Source organism: Megalobrama amblycephala, linkage group LG22, assembly GCF_018812025.1.
Source record: "Megalobrama amblycephala isolate DHTTF-2021 linkage group LG22, ASM1881202v1, whole genome shotgun sequence".
Classification (NCBI taxonomy): Eukaryota; Metazoa; Chordata; class Actinopteri; order Cypriniformes; family Xenocyprididae; genus Megalobrama; species Megalobrama amblycephala.
In genome coordinates this window covers 9,375,043-9,393,419 of record NC_063065.1, presented here as the reverse complement: position 1 = coordinate 9,393,419, position 18,377 = coordinate 9,375,043, and the positions used below count along the sequence as shown (strand labels likewise).

General features: G+C 37.4%; 1 protein-coding gene across 1 annotated transcript; it reads right to left on the bottom strand.

The window, feature by feature from the left end:
- Positions 1-267: 267 nt before the first annotated feature.
- LOC125258178 (putative ferric-chelate reductase 1) lies at positions 268-17,515 on the bottom strand. The gene is made up of 16 exons (XM_048175065.1): positions 17,388-17,515; positions 17,089-17,266; positions 14,394-14,527; positions 14,183-14,277; positions 13,999-14,083; positions 13,706-13,897; positions 13,195-13,296; positions 12,958-13,099; positions 12,325-12,435; positions 12,120-12,235; positions 3,687-3,773; positions 3,416-3,507; positions 3,269-3,327; positions 3,046-3,186; positions 736-761; positions 268-636 (listed from the first exon to the last, which is right to left on the bottom strand). The coding sequence occupies exons 2-16, from the start codon at positions 17,264-17,266 to the stop codon at positions 547-549; spliced, it is 1,650 nt and encodes a 549-aa protein (XP_048031022.1). The 5' UTR covers positions 17,388-17,515; the 3' UTR covers positions 268-546.
- Positions 17,516-18,377: the final 862 nt, after the last annotated feature.

Sequence of the window (18,377 nt, the reverse complement as noted above, 5' to 3'; positions counted from 1 at the left end):
AACTATAAAATAGTACTATATACATATATAACACTTATGTTTCTTAAATAAAGGCACAGTAATGAATCTCTAATGGTATTATAAATTGAGGATAGCATTTATACTATATTATTAATACTATCCCCCGGTTTCACAGACCAGGCTTAAGCTAGTCCTAGACTAAAATGCATGTTTGAGCGGTTTTAAATAAAATCAACTTGTACTGACATATCTTAAAATACGTCACTGCTATTGTTTTGTCTCAAGACGCACACCAGTTTTTTTCTAGTGAACGTTTATAAAAGCTACTTGAATGTCCTGATTGAACTAAGGCCTAATATCCTGGCTTAGGCTAAGCTCTGTCTGTGAAACTGGGCCTGTATTATGTTAATTAAATAAATAACAAAATAATGTGTAGAGAGATACTTCTGGAATAACATGGAACTCAAAATTAGCACTCATTATTTAAAAAAAAAAAAAAAAACATATACATATACATACTCATACAACAAAACAGTCAAAAAATGGCCCCAACCAGTGAGGAAGGCTGATGCATATTGGTTGTACTTAAGATCTGCCTATTCCAACAAGAAGTGATATCAAGAAGGCCAGGTTTCCCATCAAAAACAGGATAAGCAGGACTGTTTCAGGCTTCATCTAACAAAAATAAAACGTATTACTTTAAAACATGAAATTTACAAGATCACCTTTTATATATGTAGTCCATATGCCCATATGTCTTAATGTTGGACTTACCGATCCACAACTGCAAATCTCAGAATCTAAAATTAAATGACAAGGGTGAAATAAACCTTTTATGCATTCTATTGTTTAAATAATACATTTTCAGATAATAATTTCCAAAATCGTAATTCCTAGAAAAAGTAAAAATGAATAATAATATGAGATACAAATATAAATATACACTACTGTTCAAAAGTTTCATGGTCAGTACGATTTTTTATTTTATTTTTTGAAAGAAATTACTTTTATTCAGCAAGGATAAATTGAAGTGATCAGAAGTAGTAATAAAACATTTATAATGTTTCAAAAGATTTAAGTTGTCAAATATCAAACTTATGATTTCCCCGTTTCCAACATTGATAATAATAAGAATAACGTTTCTTGCGCATCAAATCAGCATATTCGAATGAATTCAGAAACTGGAGTAATGATGCTGAAGATTCAGCTTAGCCATCGCATGAATAAATTACATTTTAAAATATATTAAAATAGAAAACAGTTTTTGTCATAATATTTCAAAATATTACTATTTTTACTGTAATTTTGGTCAAATAAATGCAGCCTTGGTGAGCATAAGAGACTTCTTTCAAAAACATTTTAAAAATCCACAACCACAAACTTTTGAAAGATAGTGTAGTGTACAAACCCGATTCCAAAAAAGTTGGGACACTGTACAAATTGTGAATAAAAACAGAATGCAATGATGTGGAAGTTTCAAATTTCAATATTTTATATTTCAGAATACAACATAGATAACATATCAAAAGTTTAAACTGAGAAAATTTATCATTTTAAGGGAAAAATAAGTTGATTTTAAATTTCATGGCATCAACACATCTCAAAAAAGTTGGGACAAGGCCATGTTTACCACTGTGTGGCATCCCCTCTTCTTTTTATAACAGTCTGCAAATGTCTGGTGACTGAGGAGACAAGTTGCTCAAGTTTAGGAATAGGAATGTTGTCCCATTCTTGTCTAATACAGGCTTCTAGTTGCTCAACTGTTTTAGGTTTTCTTTGTCACATCTTCCTCTTTATGATGTGCCAAATGTTTTCTATGGGTGAAAGATCTGGACTGCAGACTGGCCATTTCAGTACCCGAATTCTTCTTCTACGCAGCCATGATGTTGTAATTGATGTAGTATGTGGTCGGGCATTGTTGTTGTTGGTCTTCCCTGAAAGAGACGACGTCTGGATGGGAGCATATGTTGTTCTAGAACTTGGATATACCTTTCAGCATTGATGGCGCCTTTCCAGATGTGCCTGGAATGCCACACGCACTCATGCAACCCCATACCATCAGAGATGCAGGCTTCTGAACTGAGCGTTGATAACAACTTGGGTTGTCCTTGTCCTCTTTAGTCCGGATGACATGACGTCCGAGTTTTCCAAAAAGAACTTCAAATTTTGATTCGTCTGACCACAGAACAGTTTTCCACTTTGCCACATGAGCCTTGGCCCAGAGAAAACGCCTGCGCTTCTGGATCATGTTTAGATATGGCTTCTTTTTTTGACCTATAGAGTTTTAGCCGGCAACGGCGAATGGCACGGTGGATTGTGTTCACCGACAATGTTTTCTGGAAGTATTCCTGAGCCCATGTTGTGATTTCCATTACAGTAGCATTCCTGTATGTGATGCAGTGCCGTCTAAGGGCCCGAAGATCACGGGCATCCAGTATGGTTTTCCGGCCTTGACCCTTACGCACAGAGATTGTTCCAGATTCTTGAATCTTTGGATGATATTATGCACTCTAGATGATGATAACTTCAAACTCTTTGCAATTTTTCTCTGAGAAACTCCTTTCTGATACTGCTCCACTATTTTTCGCCGCAGCATTGGGGGAATTGGTGATCCTCTGCCCATCTTGACTTCTGAGAGACACTGCCACTCTGAGAGGCTCTTTTTATACCCAATCATGTTGCCAAATGACCTGATAAGTTGCAAATTGGTCCTCCAGCTGTTCCTTATATGTACATTTAACTTTTCCGGCCTCTTATTGCTACCTGTCCCAACTTTTTTGGAATGTGTAGCTCTCATGAAATCCAAAATGAGCCAATATTTGGCATGACATTTCAAAATGTCTCACTTTCAACATTTGATATGTTATCTATATTCCATTGTGAATAAAATATAATTTTATGAGATTTGTAAATTATTGCGTTCCTTTTTTATTCACAATTTGTACAGTGTCCCAACTTTTTTGGAATCAGGTTTGTATACAAATAAATAAATTAAAAATAGTAAATAAATAAAAAGGCTGTTATGCTTTTCAAATTTACATCATTGGTATTTTCAAACAACTTTACCAGCGAATGCAGCGTTACCTTTTTTCCTGGCGCGAAAGTTAAGATCTTGAAGAATGTACATCAGCGCCTCCCAGGTAATAAAACCTCCCATAACTTTCAACATCCATCCATCCTCCTTATATTGTTCAAACAGTGCCAAACCAGTGAAAATCGCAGCAACTGTGTCACAGAATAAAAGAGATATATTTTTTATCTGAGGAAATGGAAGACGTCAATGAAGATAATGAAGTTGTTGTCATACCTGCGAGGGCTTTGATAGCTAAAGCAATGACGGAATGGGCCCAGTTGAAAACAAACCTCCTGCAAAGAAAATCATCAGATTAATAATGATGCTTCCCCCTTGCCTTTCCATGTCCTATCTGCATAAGAGAAGTGAAGTTTCTCTCACCGCTCATGCTGCGGCTCACAGCGGAAAGCAGCGACTATGGGCTGAATAAGACTGAGGATCATCACCAAACAGCCCAGGACAGGATGAGCTCCCTACACACACCGATACAACACTGAATTACAGTATGTCTGCACAAAACACTTCACTTCAAACATCTGAAATAATTAGCATTTCAATTTAAAACTCAATGTCTTGTCACTGCACGTATCTACTGCCAAATTATTCATATATACACATACACACAGACATATGTATCATCAAATTAGTTTACCCCACTCCAATCCTGAGCATAAGAAAACACCAGTATAAATGCGATGGCTGTAGCAGTGACTGACAGGGCCATCAGAGACACGTGGGCCTGTGGAATAAAAAAAAAAACATATTTAGTTATTTTAATCATTTGGTTATACTTACTTATGTCTTTAACAACACTGCATAACGCATAAAACCAGTCTCTGCACGCTCAAAATGAAAATTAATATAGATTAATCGGATGATTAATCATTCTTCATAACGCTTACGCTGAATGTTCTACGTCAACCCCATTCAAGTTACGGAAAAAAACGAAACTGCCGCCGCGTTCGTTCCGTAAGTAGAATAGGGAAGGCGTAGAACATTCAGCGTAAGCGTTATGAAGAATGCGGAAGCGGAAAGTTCGTTCAATGCGATATTTTGTTTATAAAGCATAAACGGTTGTATTTTTTCCGAAAATGACCGATCGATTCGCTAGATAAGACCCTTATTACTCATCTGGTATCGTTTAAAGCCCTTGAAGCTGCACTGAAACTGTAATTTTGACCTTCAATCTGTTGGTAGCCATTGAAATCCACTGTAAGGAGAATAATCCTGGAATGTTTTCCTCAAAAACCTTCATTTCTTTCGACTGACGAAAGAAAGACATGAACATCTTGGATGACATGGGGGTGAGTAAATTTATCAGGAAAAGTGTATTGAAAAGTGGACTAATCCTTTAACTGTCACGATCCCATTAGCGGGACGCCTCCCAGCCAGCACACCCATGTAGGCCCCACATGGTTTAGCCCAGATGAAATGAACATTGTTCAGGGTGCACACTACAGGCTGTTCAACGTAACACTGAATCAGTGTTGGAGTTAATGAGATAATTAAGTAATTAATTAAGTGATGATTGAGCATTATTGAAGATAGCTGCTGTTAACAAGCAGAATGAACAAAGGAAAGAGAAACAACAAGAACAGAAAAAAACGAAACACTAGAATCTGACTTCAGCCTTAGATAAAAGAAGACATTAAATCTCTCAAGATCTCAGCAGAGGAGGATTAAACAACTCCATATTCAGAAGCTCTTATTGAGAATTAAGAGAGAGAGGGGCTTTTTTTGTTGTTGATTTTTATTGAAATTTGTTTGGGTTTTTGTTACCATCATGGTGATCAGTGTTTACTTTAGTTGGGTAGTTTGTAGGGGTGTAACAATTCATTTGTTTTCTTGATGCATCGATTACAAATCCTGACAATGCATATGCATTGATACTGAAACATGTTTTTTGAATCGTGAATCGTTAATTTAGGCTGATAATTGTAAAATGCTAAGATTAATCGCGATTCAATATTCAGTGCTTTAAAATATAAACATTAAATTACTACACTCACGAATTGATGGAGATGTTGTGCGCCGTCTTTTGCGCCCTCACAGCTCTCCTTCACATAAACGCGCAGGTGCACTCTTTACCGCCTTTCACTGGATTGCGCTCGCGCTCTGTCCCTAGCCCACGTTTGAGGACGGCACACAGCCAGTGCCACAGTTCCTCAACAAACCGTCCATACCGGCGTGATGAATACGATCCTCAATTGGGCATGACCACAATGCAGCCCTGAAGTATCAGCAGAGAGGAGAACTGGCCCCCCGACTAAGCCTGGTTTCTCCCAAGGGTTTTTTTTTCTCCATTTTAACACCTATTTGCCACTTGTTTGCCACCTGATGTCACCTGTTGGAGACTGGGTTCCTTGCCGCTGTCGCCTTTGGCTTGCTTATTTGGGCACACTTGACATTTGACTTGACATTTGATATTCAACAGCAGGGGCGCCGTTGGCATGGGGGACAGGGGGGTCAGGACCCCCGCAGTTTTGAAAAGATAGAAGTCGACCCCGCACTTTTGATAAGGGCTGCTTCAATTAGTCACATTATATCATCTTTTAGCTTAGGATATTTTCTTTCAAATGAGACCATTTTCACGTTTCTGTGAGCTTCCGTTCGTAAATAATCAGCTGTTTTGTCACGGATGTGAACAGGAAATGCGCTATTGAATGGAGAAACACACGATCTCCAAACCATCGATCAAAGCGTGCTAACGTTTTAGGACAGGTTGATGGTATATAAATCATGCCCGAACGTTAACGTTTGTCAATCAATCCAAACCGTCCATTCAGAAACTGAGAAATTTGACACTTTAAGGTAAGGAGGCTGATCTCTCAGGTTGACGCGCGAGCTGGCTTGACTGAAGTTTTCGTGAGGATTTATAGTTTATGGACTGTTTTGATTTTGGTAATTGCATCTTGAAAGGCAAAAGCATTGATGGCATCTATAAAAGAGATATCTGAAATAGAAACGAAAGTGATATTGCCTCATCCAGTGGAGGACGCACGAGAGGAGATCTGTGCGTTTCATTGGTATATGTATACTGTAATACTGCATTTACAATGCTTAGGCTATCAGTGGCGTGCACTTGATCGTGAAAGTGCCTTTTTAGAGCGGTTAAGGCCCGGGTATACTTATATATGTCCCCCCCAGAACGCAGTTCGGTCCCCCTCACTTTGAAAATGTCTCCTGCGCCCCTGTTCAACAGTATTCTTGACATTTATTCAACAGTGCTTTGATCTGCCTGCATTGACACTATTCTATTCACGAGTTCACATATCCATATAATTAAATGGAGTAAAGTTTTGCGTATTTGGCGTGCTGTCCGGGGAGAGGGCTCCGAGCTCGGAATTTTGGCCCGAACCCAGAGTACTCCCCCCGGTGTGGTAAAAGTAGATAGAACTATAAGTGAGGAGATGGGGTGGAGGAGGGATGCTGATAAACTCTCAGATGAACAGAAGTCAGTCTGCTCAATTTATACCTTTTGACATTGGTTGAGTTGATTAACTGAATGCTCTCAACCTGTGCTAATTAGGTTAATTATCTGAACTTGCTCCTCCCGAATTTTGTTAATAAAACATCATTAAGAGCTGCTGTGCAGCAAAAATTATGTACCAGTTATCAATGTAAAGCTGCTTTGACACAATCTGTATTGTAAAAAGCGTTATATAAATAAAGGTGACTTGACTATTCACATGAGCAGATGACAGCTCTCTATTATAATAGCAATAGTCCTGAGTCAGACCGCTCAAGCCACTGATAAAGCTGAAGTCATTGCCTGATCACTACTGTTGAAATAAAATGCTTTCATTGTGCGGAAACGTCACCGTTATTTTCTATAAGATAAAATACTGAAGTTTTAAGGAAATGGGTCATTGACATTACTGAGCAGTTTCAAGGCGCGCATTTATATTGCATGGACGGAGCAAACACATATTGTAAGTGTCTCATACGCACAGTTCCAATAAATGATAAATGAAATTATGAACTTAATGTCGTTAAACTGAATCGAGTCGAGGAAACTGCTGAAATAACTACAACATTAACAACACTGAAATAAGAGCGTGCGGTTTATAGATCAGATGCACGTTAAAGTTGCGTTCGTTACTATAGCAGCTGTAGAAATCCAGCGCATTTTCTTTCAGAATCATCGTAAGGAAAATGCTCTGTATAAAGAAAACAAAGACGGATTTTTTAGGATTAGGATTAGTTGGGAAAGTACATGATATTCTAGGGTAGTCTCTCCATGTAAGCATTAGTAGCCTATGTTTAAAGGTGCTAAGTGATGTCACGTGTTTTTAGGCCAAAACATTTTTTGTCACATACAGCAAACATCTCCTCACTATCCGCTAGGTGTCTGTCCTCTGAACACACTGTAAAAAAACACGGTCTCTGTAGTCACCACAAGCTCCGAAAACGGCAATAAAAACAAACTGGTGCAGCCTGGACCACAAAACATAATAAACATGCTCCAGCCAATAACCGACAAGAATGATTTTAAATGCGCGTTCATGACTGTTTTAGGAAGCACGGAGGGGAGGGGGAGGAGGAGGAGGAGGGAGGGTCTAGCTAGCCTCTGTTTTGTTTGACAACACTTTGAACGTCAACAGGAAGTTACTCCGCTCAGGATCACTTAGAGCACCTTTAATGTACCTGGAACACTTTAATAAGGTTGTGTAGTCTTTAACACTATCCTCCACTAGTTAACTATATATGAACTAAGCCTAACAATACTTTTAAAACCCTTCTAAAGTTTTGGCTTATGTAAATTTCCACAAATGCCAATTTTTATAGGCTATTAAAATAAAGTTATGTAGCATCATTAAGATAGGGTGACCAGACGTCCCCGTTTTCCGGGGACAGTCCCGGTTTTTGGTGCTCCGTCCCCGACTGGAGCTGTCCCCGGAAATGTCCCCGTTTTATATCTCGTTCAAAATAATCCGCAAATACATTGCAAAAAAGTCTGGCCAGCATACAGCATAGAGGTTTCTTAATAGTGCTGTTAAAATATATATATTTCTAAACATATCTCTCTATTAAAATATGTTAAACAGTTCAATACCGCTTTTCTACAGTATCCATATACACCGGCAGCGCGTTCACGCACACTGCAGTTGAACACAGACACGCCTCCTGTCACTCACTCAGAGCAGCGGCAGGCCTCGAGACTCTCGTTCGGTCCGGTTGTTGTTTTGATATAACAACTGATATGACAACTTTAGCACATTTGTCAGCTAAACATTCATTCATTGTTTCTTATTAATGACCCTGTGCGCCGCCATCATTTCATAATGAACCGTTTATTAAACATAAATTTATTAAAACATAAATGGTCTCTATACGTTGTATTTTGCCAACGAACTAAAATCGAAACCGTGATATGGCTTTGTGCCTTTATAAAACAGCAAAATACAGTGATTAAGTAGGCTATACAGTCTGTGCTGCGTGTTTTAAAGAGAAGTGCGCACTTTGCTCACGTGATCAGCTGGAGATTTGGAGATCAAAATTAAAGCTCAAGGATTTATCTTAGAAATTGGCTACAAACTAGTATTTTAATTTCCCAATACGTTGTGTAAAGTAGCCTAACAAAAAGAAAAAAAGAAAAAAAGATGTTTGAACCCTTTTTAATGTCCAGGTAGGCCTACAAGTCAATGCTGTTTCTTTGTTCAATGTGCACACTGTACATGGGTTGAAGCTCTTAATTTTGAGCTTCCAGAGTGCACCAGATTTATGCATTTAACCTTAAAATGTACAAAATTTTATTCCGGGGGGGCATGCCCCCGGACCCCCCTAGACAAAGTATACAGAACGTTTTACAAATTCCAGTGGGAAATAATAATGTAGCCTACATTTTATGAACTTTACTCAAGAATACTACAACAAAGCTCCTTTCATGTCACTAAAGCTGTTAACATAAAATGAAAATGTCATTGGACAAAAGTTGTAATTGTAAAAAGGTGAATTGTATTAAAACCATACCAAAAATCCTAATAATAAAATTAAATCATAATATTTATTAATGTAAAATGTGAAACCCACAAAAAAAAAAAAAAATGTACTGTCCCCGTTTTTTAATTAATAGATAATAACAAATGAGATTTTGGTGGTATTTTGACCACTCACATAGGAAATGTCCCCGGTTTCCATTTCAGAAATCTGGTCACCTTACATTAAGAACTAACATGAACTAACATTAACAATGGACAAAAGGTTGTTTTTTGCCCTTAGGCCGTGTGTCCACCAGAGCGTTTTTAGCCAGCTGAAAACGCTAGGCGCTCTGCTTAAAACGCCTGTCTGTGAGCGCTTGAGAGCGCTTCTGCAGCGCAGCGTTTTTTTTCCGTTGAGACGCTTTGTTGCTATGATACGGAATATCCGCGGCACTGTTACTTAAAACTGATTTTGCAGGTAATTTGTTTCAGACTTAAAATGTTGACACAATATGAAATTACTTTGCTATGTATTTTTGGAGAGCAGCAATATTAATTTCTCATCCATTTTGTTTCTGTTTATTGATGTTGCTGTACAGCAAGAATGTGACAGTTGGACGGAGTTGTATTTGTCCCGCCCCTCCTTCACTCTGATTGGATGGCTGGCTAAAAAGTGACAGTGATGAGCGCAGCTTTTTACTCAATGTTGAGCATTCTTCAACTCGAGGCGACCAGTAAAAAACGCCGAGCTCGCAGTGCTTGAGCGTTAAAAAGACGCTCAGCGCCTCGTTACGCTCCTGGCGCTTAAAAAACGTGGTGTTCCCATTGAAAACAATTGAAAAAGTACGCTAGCAGCTGGAAAAAACGCTTAGGTGGACACACGGCCTTACTCTCTGACCTCCTGAAGGCCGCTGTGTAATTAGTCTCCCCCTGACTAAGACACATTGAGGGAAGCATTTCAATAACCCTATGAATGCATATTAAAATGCAGCATCGAAACGCATCGAATTTTAATGTGAATCGTCTCATATCGAATCATTCTGAATTTGCAAAAATCGTTCTTGAATCGAATCGAACACCCATGAATCGTGAATCGAATCGCTGTCTACCCAAAGATTCACAGCCCTAGTAGTTTGACTTGCCTCTGTAATGTTAGAGTTTTTCTGCTTTTTGTAACTGAGTTTGTTATAGCAAGAGAAAACACAATCAGATGATGTGGCTGCTTCATGATAAGTGGCTTAATTCACTGACCTTATGAATTTAATATGAGCAATATCTTACAAACTTTGTTTTATTGTGACTCATGTAAAAATCAAACACAGTTTTAAAACAGATTGTACACTAAACACCTTCAACTACGGTGAGATTTACTCACAAGAATCAGCCTATGAATCTCAAGAATGGTGACATCCTTAATGCAGCAACGCATTCTTTTTTGCATGACACACCCAGAATGCATTGTGGCATGAAGCACGTCACCATTGTTGAGATTCATAGGCTGATTCTAGATGTCTCTGTGAGAGGAAGCTTTGCAGGAGTTTTAAAGTGTACAATGTGTTTTAAAACTCATTCAGCTTTTCTGATTAAAACTGTTTTATCATTGTATTTCTAGAAGAGAGCCAACACAAACTTAACATTTTATTCATATAAAGCTCAGTCATTAGATCAGTGAACTAAGCCACTACATGACAATTATATTCTTATCATAAAGCAGCTGATCACTTTTTCTCTTGTGGTGATCTGTGATATGATCTGTGGCAAGAAAGTATCATTGGTGAATATAATATTTTAATAACAAATACCACTTTTGGTCAGGAACAAGATTAGTAAACTACTCTGTTTTGTGAGGCAGAAAACTATGACACCTGATTATTTTGTTTCTGGTTTTCTTTGCAATGAATGATGTGTTTTGGTAAACACTGTTACAAAGACCACAAACTCACAAAAAAGCCAGTCAGAGTCAAACTGACCAACTAAAGGAAACACATTGATTTAACATTATTTCGATCATTGATTTCTATCTGGGTTCCTATCCTATCCTATGCTGGTTTAGACCCTACTCTGAAGCAGGAGCTAATTTAGTTCCACCAAAAGGAGTTCCTAGAACTAAAATCATTCCTAGTTCCTGCGTTGTGAACACAGCAAATTCTGGGTACTTAAGCCAATAGTTCTAGGAACTATGAAAAGGCTCCTCCTGTCAACATGACGCAATTTACTTTACAAATGAGCTGATGAGGTAGATAAAAGGGCCCACATGGGCAGAACTCTGGCTTTGTTTAGACAGCGCACTACACAACTAATTTAATGTAGTTTTTCTTTTGTGTGTGTGTGTGGCATATCTGACTTAAACCTGTTTAGTTGTTTATAGTCTATAAACAGCAAAAAATAAATAAATATAAAGGTTGAGGCCTGGTTGAGTTGCGTTATAGTGTATTGAAACTCAGTTATTGTAAGGGACGTGACATTTCCGAAACTCGCTAGCAAGCAGTTGACCAATCAGAGCATTTTCGGAAGGAGGGGCTTCATAGAGACAGGAATTATTTTTTTATAACCTATTCTAGTAGACCCTAAAATCAAAATAAAGACTTTGTAAAGAGGCGTATAATAGGTCCCCTTCAAAGTGCCACAGCAGTCAGTAGTTTTATCCCTTAAAACTCATCTTTGATCATCAAAATAATATATTTATACATTTTCCCCTGTAAAAAATAATGTCTTCATATCTTAAAATTGCTTGAATGTGACTCTACACCCTTGCTTTGTTTAGTGCATGTGGATATGTGTATGCAAATTAGTCCACACGTCCACTCGATCACACCACACACTACACAATGACAAGTGGAAGTATCAGTTTCATGAATGCATGAACTTAAAATTTAAAAGTAAAATGCATACATGTAAATCCACATGCGATTTGAAATATAGATAAAATGTGAACGAGAAGCAAAAATACCAGTTTTTCATCCTCTCTCACACACTAATAGCTGCACTCTCTTTTATGCCTCTTGCCATTGTTGATGATTGTGTAGGTGATTAAAAAGGCAACCAATGTAGAAAAACCAGACTACAGTATCTGAATAAATGGATCATTTGCAGAATGACTGCGCACAGTCAGTCCGAAAGATTTATATGCAGTGTGAGGAGTGTAAAAACAGACAAAGACTTACTATAAACCAGAAATCTTTACCACCAAGACCGTGGTCCTTGGCAACTCCCTTTAAATAGCGTGCTATGATCATCCCGATACTGCCCGTGGTCATCCAGGCGATTAACATCAGGGCACCTGAACCAGATCAGCAGCATTAGGACCAAAGTAATGCTGATGTGAGGCTCTAATGTGGATTCAGTAGCAGTTTGTTTTGATGTACTCACCGTGGGCTTTAAGGATTGCTGGGAATACTTTGCTTGTGAGGACCAGGGATGGATTCAGTAAATCAGCCTTGGCGCTACTGACATATTCTTGTGTGTGCTGACCGATGTTACCTACAAATGAAGATCATTCTTCAGTTTAAGGACCAAAGATGCTTTCATCATTTACTGACCCTCATGCTGATCCAAACCAGTGACTCGTTTTCTTCCACAAAAGAAGATGTTTGTGCCACTCTTGTGCAAACAATAAAAGCATAAATCGACTTCTGAAGCCATTCGATAGCCTTCTGTGATGAATTTTTGTTGTTCACTAAAAAAAAATCTTACCTTGCATTAATTGAAACTTTCTGAGAATTCTGATAAACATCTTGATTTGCATTTCATGGAAGAACAAAAGTCCTTAAGAGTTTAAAACAACATGAGGGCAAGTATAGAATGACAAGCCAAAGAGAAATATATTAAAAAAATAATATAAATAAATAATGAAAATATAAAAATAAAAGTGAATTCAAATAAAAAAACTATAATAGTAAAGAATTATACTAAAATAACACTGCATTACAATTGACAGTTTTTGTTCAAGACTTTGATTTTATACAACATAGAAATTTATATCAGGCTCAATAAACCACAAACCTCCACTGGAGGGTCCAGAAGCAATCATGAGGTAGTACTGGCTAGTGGACGTTGCTCTTGATGTGCTAATGGCATTACGAGAAGTAAAAGAACAATTGATATTTCCATTCGTCAACACTGTCTTGATATTAGTCACATTCCCCTGTAAATCAAGTAGAATATGTGAGTGAGTGATGATATTTTATCAAACAACAGTAAGAAGTGGTGGCACACTAGGGGATTGGAAGCAATCTGTACCAGTGAGAGAATATTTGGACGACTTCTTCCTGTGGAAAATGCGTGTTGCACTTGGAGTAAGCCGTTGCTGTCCTTACCACAGATGTAGATGTCGTCATTGCCCTGGAAATACAAACAAAACACTTCTTAAAACCATATGAACAATGTTGTCTCATTGTTCCTGGAGAACAAAATCACATATGGTTTTGCTGAAGTTTGTGGAGAAATGCAGAATAATGAGTCAGTGCTGACAGAGGTAGTTTTCCAAGATTCAGCAGGTGTAGATGGATCTCATGTTTCAGGAAAAATATAATAGATCAGACACCCACTTGGATGTTTACAGTGTAAATTACTGACATTCAGGCCCATACGGAATCTGTGCACAGAATTTGGAACGCCCATCACTATCACAGTTCTACACATTCCACATTACATGAATGTTTGTTAAATATTTTTAGACAAATAAAGAAGAAAAGATCTTCAGATTCCATTTGGGCCTGCTGAAATCTCATGAGCGGGACAGAGTGTGTACCATTTGCTGGTCATCTGAAAACCCAATGGCGACATATCCATCAGCCTTCCCAGACATTTCAATCATCAATTCTGATAGGTTAGATGATGCCTGAACTGCCATGAAGTAACAGCCTGTGCTGGTAGTTGGGTCACAGTTGCTGGGCTGACTGAAGCAGACTTTGGTTTTCCCACAATCAGGGTTTGATGGAACCTGAAATGAACAGAGCAATTTCTGCTGAATATAAAACAACATACGAGAACAGATCGATATATTCTTAGATTTCATGTAGGTGTAGAAAAAGTAAAACTTACAGTAGCAGAAGTTGTTCCTGTATAAGTAAGAGCAGAGCTCCTAACATCAACCCAAAAGGTTTTTAAACTTTTAACAAATGTTGCTCTGAAAAAAAAAGTCCATTAAAAATCATACTATGTAATACCATCATACAAGTGATAAAACAATACAATTAAGAACACAGGAAAATTGGTAAATGTATACCTGAATTCTATGTTGCCGAGTTTTGCAGACGGGGCCGTCCATTTAGCTTGAATTGTATACTTTTTAGCATTTGATGTATGAGAAACTGCTCTATTCTGAATATATAGTATAATATAATCAATACATCAATGTCATCCCATACTAGTTTATGATTATTAGTAATGGAAGCAAGTAATATAATAAAAAAAAAACATAATGTATAACAACTCACAGCATCAGTATTGCAGTAGATGGCCTGTGCACTACTGTTCAGCACACTGAAAGTGCCAATGGGAACAGTAGATCCAACTTCATTTGCTTGTAACATAAATCCTTCAAAATAATCTGATTTTGAGCTTAAAGATACTGAAAAAGAAGAAACAGTTCAGTGGAGCTTAAGACCCTGAACTAACATAGATAAAACTGATGCATGTATGACTATGATATGATAATTTTTTTTTTCTGATTATGACAATAGTGATTCAACATAATCCATGTAAAAACCTGATAGGCAACTATTAATTAATGAATAGAACAGTATTGTGTAGGCCTATAGTATAGTATTATTATAGCATGCATTGTGAATGCATTAGGCAATATAACATGGTATGGTATAGTATTTATATTATCTATTGGTATAGTATAAGTATCTATAATATATAGTCTACACTCCTTAATACTTTTTTTCCATCTTTGGAATACAAATGAAGATCTTTTTGATGAAATGTGCAAGATTTCTGTCCCTCCATTGACAGTCCACACAACTGACACATTAATGCTTCAAAAAGGGTTATAAAGAGATAATAAAACTAATACATGCATTGAGAGATTTAGCCCAAATTTATATGACAGATTGAATGTAGGCTTTCATTCACATATAAACACTGATCAGCAAACATAGGCTCAACTGTACTTGCTTTAACGCACGAGAACAAACCTCACTGGTTCTTGCGGAAGCTCAAACGTGCTGCGTAACACGCGAGAATGAACCCTTATTGGTTCTTGCATGTCATGTGAACATGCTTGAGCTTCTGTTTACCATAACCGATGTGCGTGTTGATGAAGGTTTAAACATGAATAAAAGCTTAGATTAAATCTGTTCGTCATATAAAGAGATCAAGTCTCTTCAGAATATTTGGACTAAACTGCTCAATTCATATGGATTTATTTTACAAACGCTTTATGAACTGTTTAAAGCATCAAAGTGGTAGTTTGCATAGCTATCAATGAGGGACAGAAATCTTATATTTCAATAAAAATATCTTCGTTTGTGTTTCGAAGATGAACGAAAGTCTTACGGGATTGGAACGACATGAGGGTGAGTAAATGATGACAGAATTTTCATTTTTGTGTGAACTATCCCTTTAAATATAGTAGTAGGCTATAGGTAACACTTTACAATATGGTCTCATTTGTTAAAGCTGCTGTAGGTAACCTTTGTAAAAAAAATTTTTTTACATATTTGTTAAACCTGACATTATGTCCTGACAGTAGAATATGAGACAGATAATCTGTGAAAAAATCAAGCTCCTCTGGCTCCTCCCAGTGGTCCTATTGCCATTTGCAGAAATGCACCGCTCCCGGTAAGAAACAACCAATCAGAGCCAGGAGGAGTGTCTTAGCAGTGTCAATCAATCAAGCTCGCGTGCGCGCTGATCTCACCCCTCCCATACACAGCGCCAGCGCATACAGGCTTCAAGATTACCGGTGTGCCGCAGCTTTGCTTATGGCGGAAAAACAATCCAAACTGCCAATTCCTCGAGTGGCACCTGCTCATAAAATAAAGACGGGTAAACGGAAAAAGACAGATGACGATGATAAAAAAGCCAAAAAGAAAGAATTAGATAGAGCCCGAAATAAAACGAGGGTAAATATCGGAGCGGCTTTTCCGAGGTGGAGGGAGCTACGTGTCCTGAACGGATTAAAAACCGATGCAGAGTCAGCCACATTTCTGCTTGACAAGTATCCCTGCTTGATTTGTTTAATTTTTTAAGAACTACACAACTAAGATAATTTCAAAACAGGACTGACAAATTATGTATGGCATGGTTTCTTGTAGATTTCAGGGTGGTCCTTTGCATATAACATCGTTTTATTTCGCCATAAGCAAAGCTGCGGCACACCGGTATTCTTGAATTTGACGCCTGTACACTGTGCATGACAGGAGTGAGATCAGCGCGCACGCGAGCTTGATTGATTGACACTGCTAAGACACTCCTCCTGGCTCTGATTGGTTGTTTCTTACCGGGAGCGGTGTATTTCTGCAAATGGCAATAGGACCACTGGGAGGAGCTAGAGGAGCTTGATTTTTTCACAGATTATCTGTCTCATATTCTACTTGTCAGGACATAATGTCAGGTTTAACAAATATGTAAAAAAAAATTTTTTTACAAAGGTTACCTACAGCAGCTTTAATGCAGAAGTATGGTTCATTGTTAGTTCATCTTAAGTAATTTAGTTAACTAAATTTAACAAATTTAAATGTTATTGTAAGCGTTGCAAATGTTGTATGTTATTTATTTATTAAGGCTCTGAAATTCGGGTTTAATAACTACAAAATGTTAGGATAAATACCAGTAGACTATGTATTGTTTTATATTTTATAAAGATTATGTACACACTACCACAAAGTTTGGACACACCTTCTCAATTTTTATTATGACCATTTACACGTTTTGGAATAATAATAAAATCATTCAAAACTATGGCTTAACACAAATGGAACCAATTCAGTTTTTTTTTTTTTTTTTTTTTTAAACGTGCATGCTATAATCCTTCCTTAATTTCATACTAATTATAACACATATTCACGGTATACAACATAAACCATTAACACTCAACATAATAAACTAAACAGCTGTACAAGCTTGTAAATGCTAAGTATGTCCTACAAAACTCACAGCACCTGTGCAGAAGAACAGCCTCACCTGTGATTTCATCTCCGTCTTTAAATGTGGTCTTGTCAGCAGTAACGGTGTACGGAGAAGAGATGGACTGAGCGCTCGACCCGTGACTAGGTACCAAAGATCCACATACTTGGCTGACCTGTCCATTAGGAAAACACTGCACGATCCCAACACATGACAGGAGAACATACAGGAACATCTGAGGAGATTTATAAACTAACTGTAAGTAATAAAATCACCGCAATATCAATACACAACGACAGCGAAGAGAAGAAAAGAGAGAAATAAAATAAAATAAAAAAAATGGATAAAAACAACACCTTTGGATAATTCGTTGGGCGAGGATGTTGTTCCCTCTTGGTTTCGGCTGACACCCTGTATGCGCGCGCTCAGAGATCCAGACAGTTCTTCAAAACAAATAGCGTAGTCATTGTGGGCAGGGCTTTACCTGGCTGATTTACCTGATTAGGTAATGATGCTGTAAACCAACAGTGGACGATCATAAGATTCTGAGTTTCTCATGAACTCACATGACATTAATCATACGTAAAGATTAATCTTAAGATTTTTTTTAAGAAATCAAAATACGCAAGTAACGTGTTCTCCAGAGGCAGAATCTGCCTAAGCAGCCTAACCTCTAACTTTTTAAAGAATACATGGTAAACAAAAACAAAATTTGTCTATAAAAATGTTTTTATATTTCCTGGCAATTGATTGATTTCCTGGCCTAAAGCTACACAATACAAATGCATATGAGATATGAACCTTCTTTAGAGAGAAAAAGAAAGCATTATTATTAAACTATTTAAAAAATATTTTATTTTAAATAGGCTAACTGTAAGAAATTTTGTAACTACCTTTGAACTTTACCCTGTGATTGTCAAACTGAATGAATCATTATTTATTCCTCACTGTTGGAGTGAATGATGCACTCTTTTTGTCCTAATAGCATCAGTTTAACCGCTAGATGCTAGTGTAATCGATACAAATTGCCAGTGACAAACTACATTACTGTAATTCAAATGTAGTGTAAATAATGTATACAGTAGTAGCAATGTTCGCGTTTTCCAAATTTTCTGTAAAACCTAAGACTAAGGGTACGTTTACACGTTGTCATGTAAATGAACTGCGAAAACGCATAAAACAAAAAGTTTTATGTTTTTAGTTGAAAACTGTGTTGTGTAAACAGCCCATTTGACAAAACTGATCTTTTAAAGTATGGGAGAAACAGATGGATAACAGAAATCGCGAATCTGTGAAAACTGTGACGTCATGCACACGCATATTACATGGTTTAGTCCACCTTATTT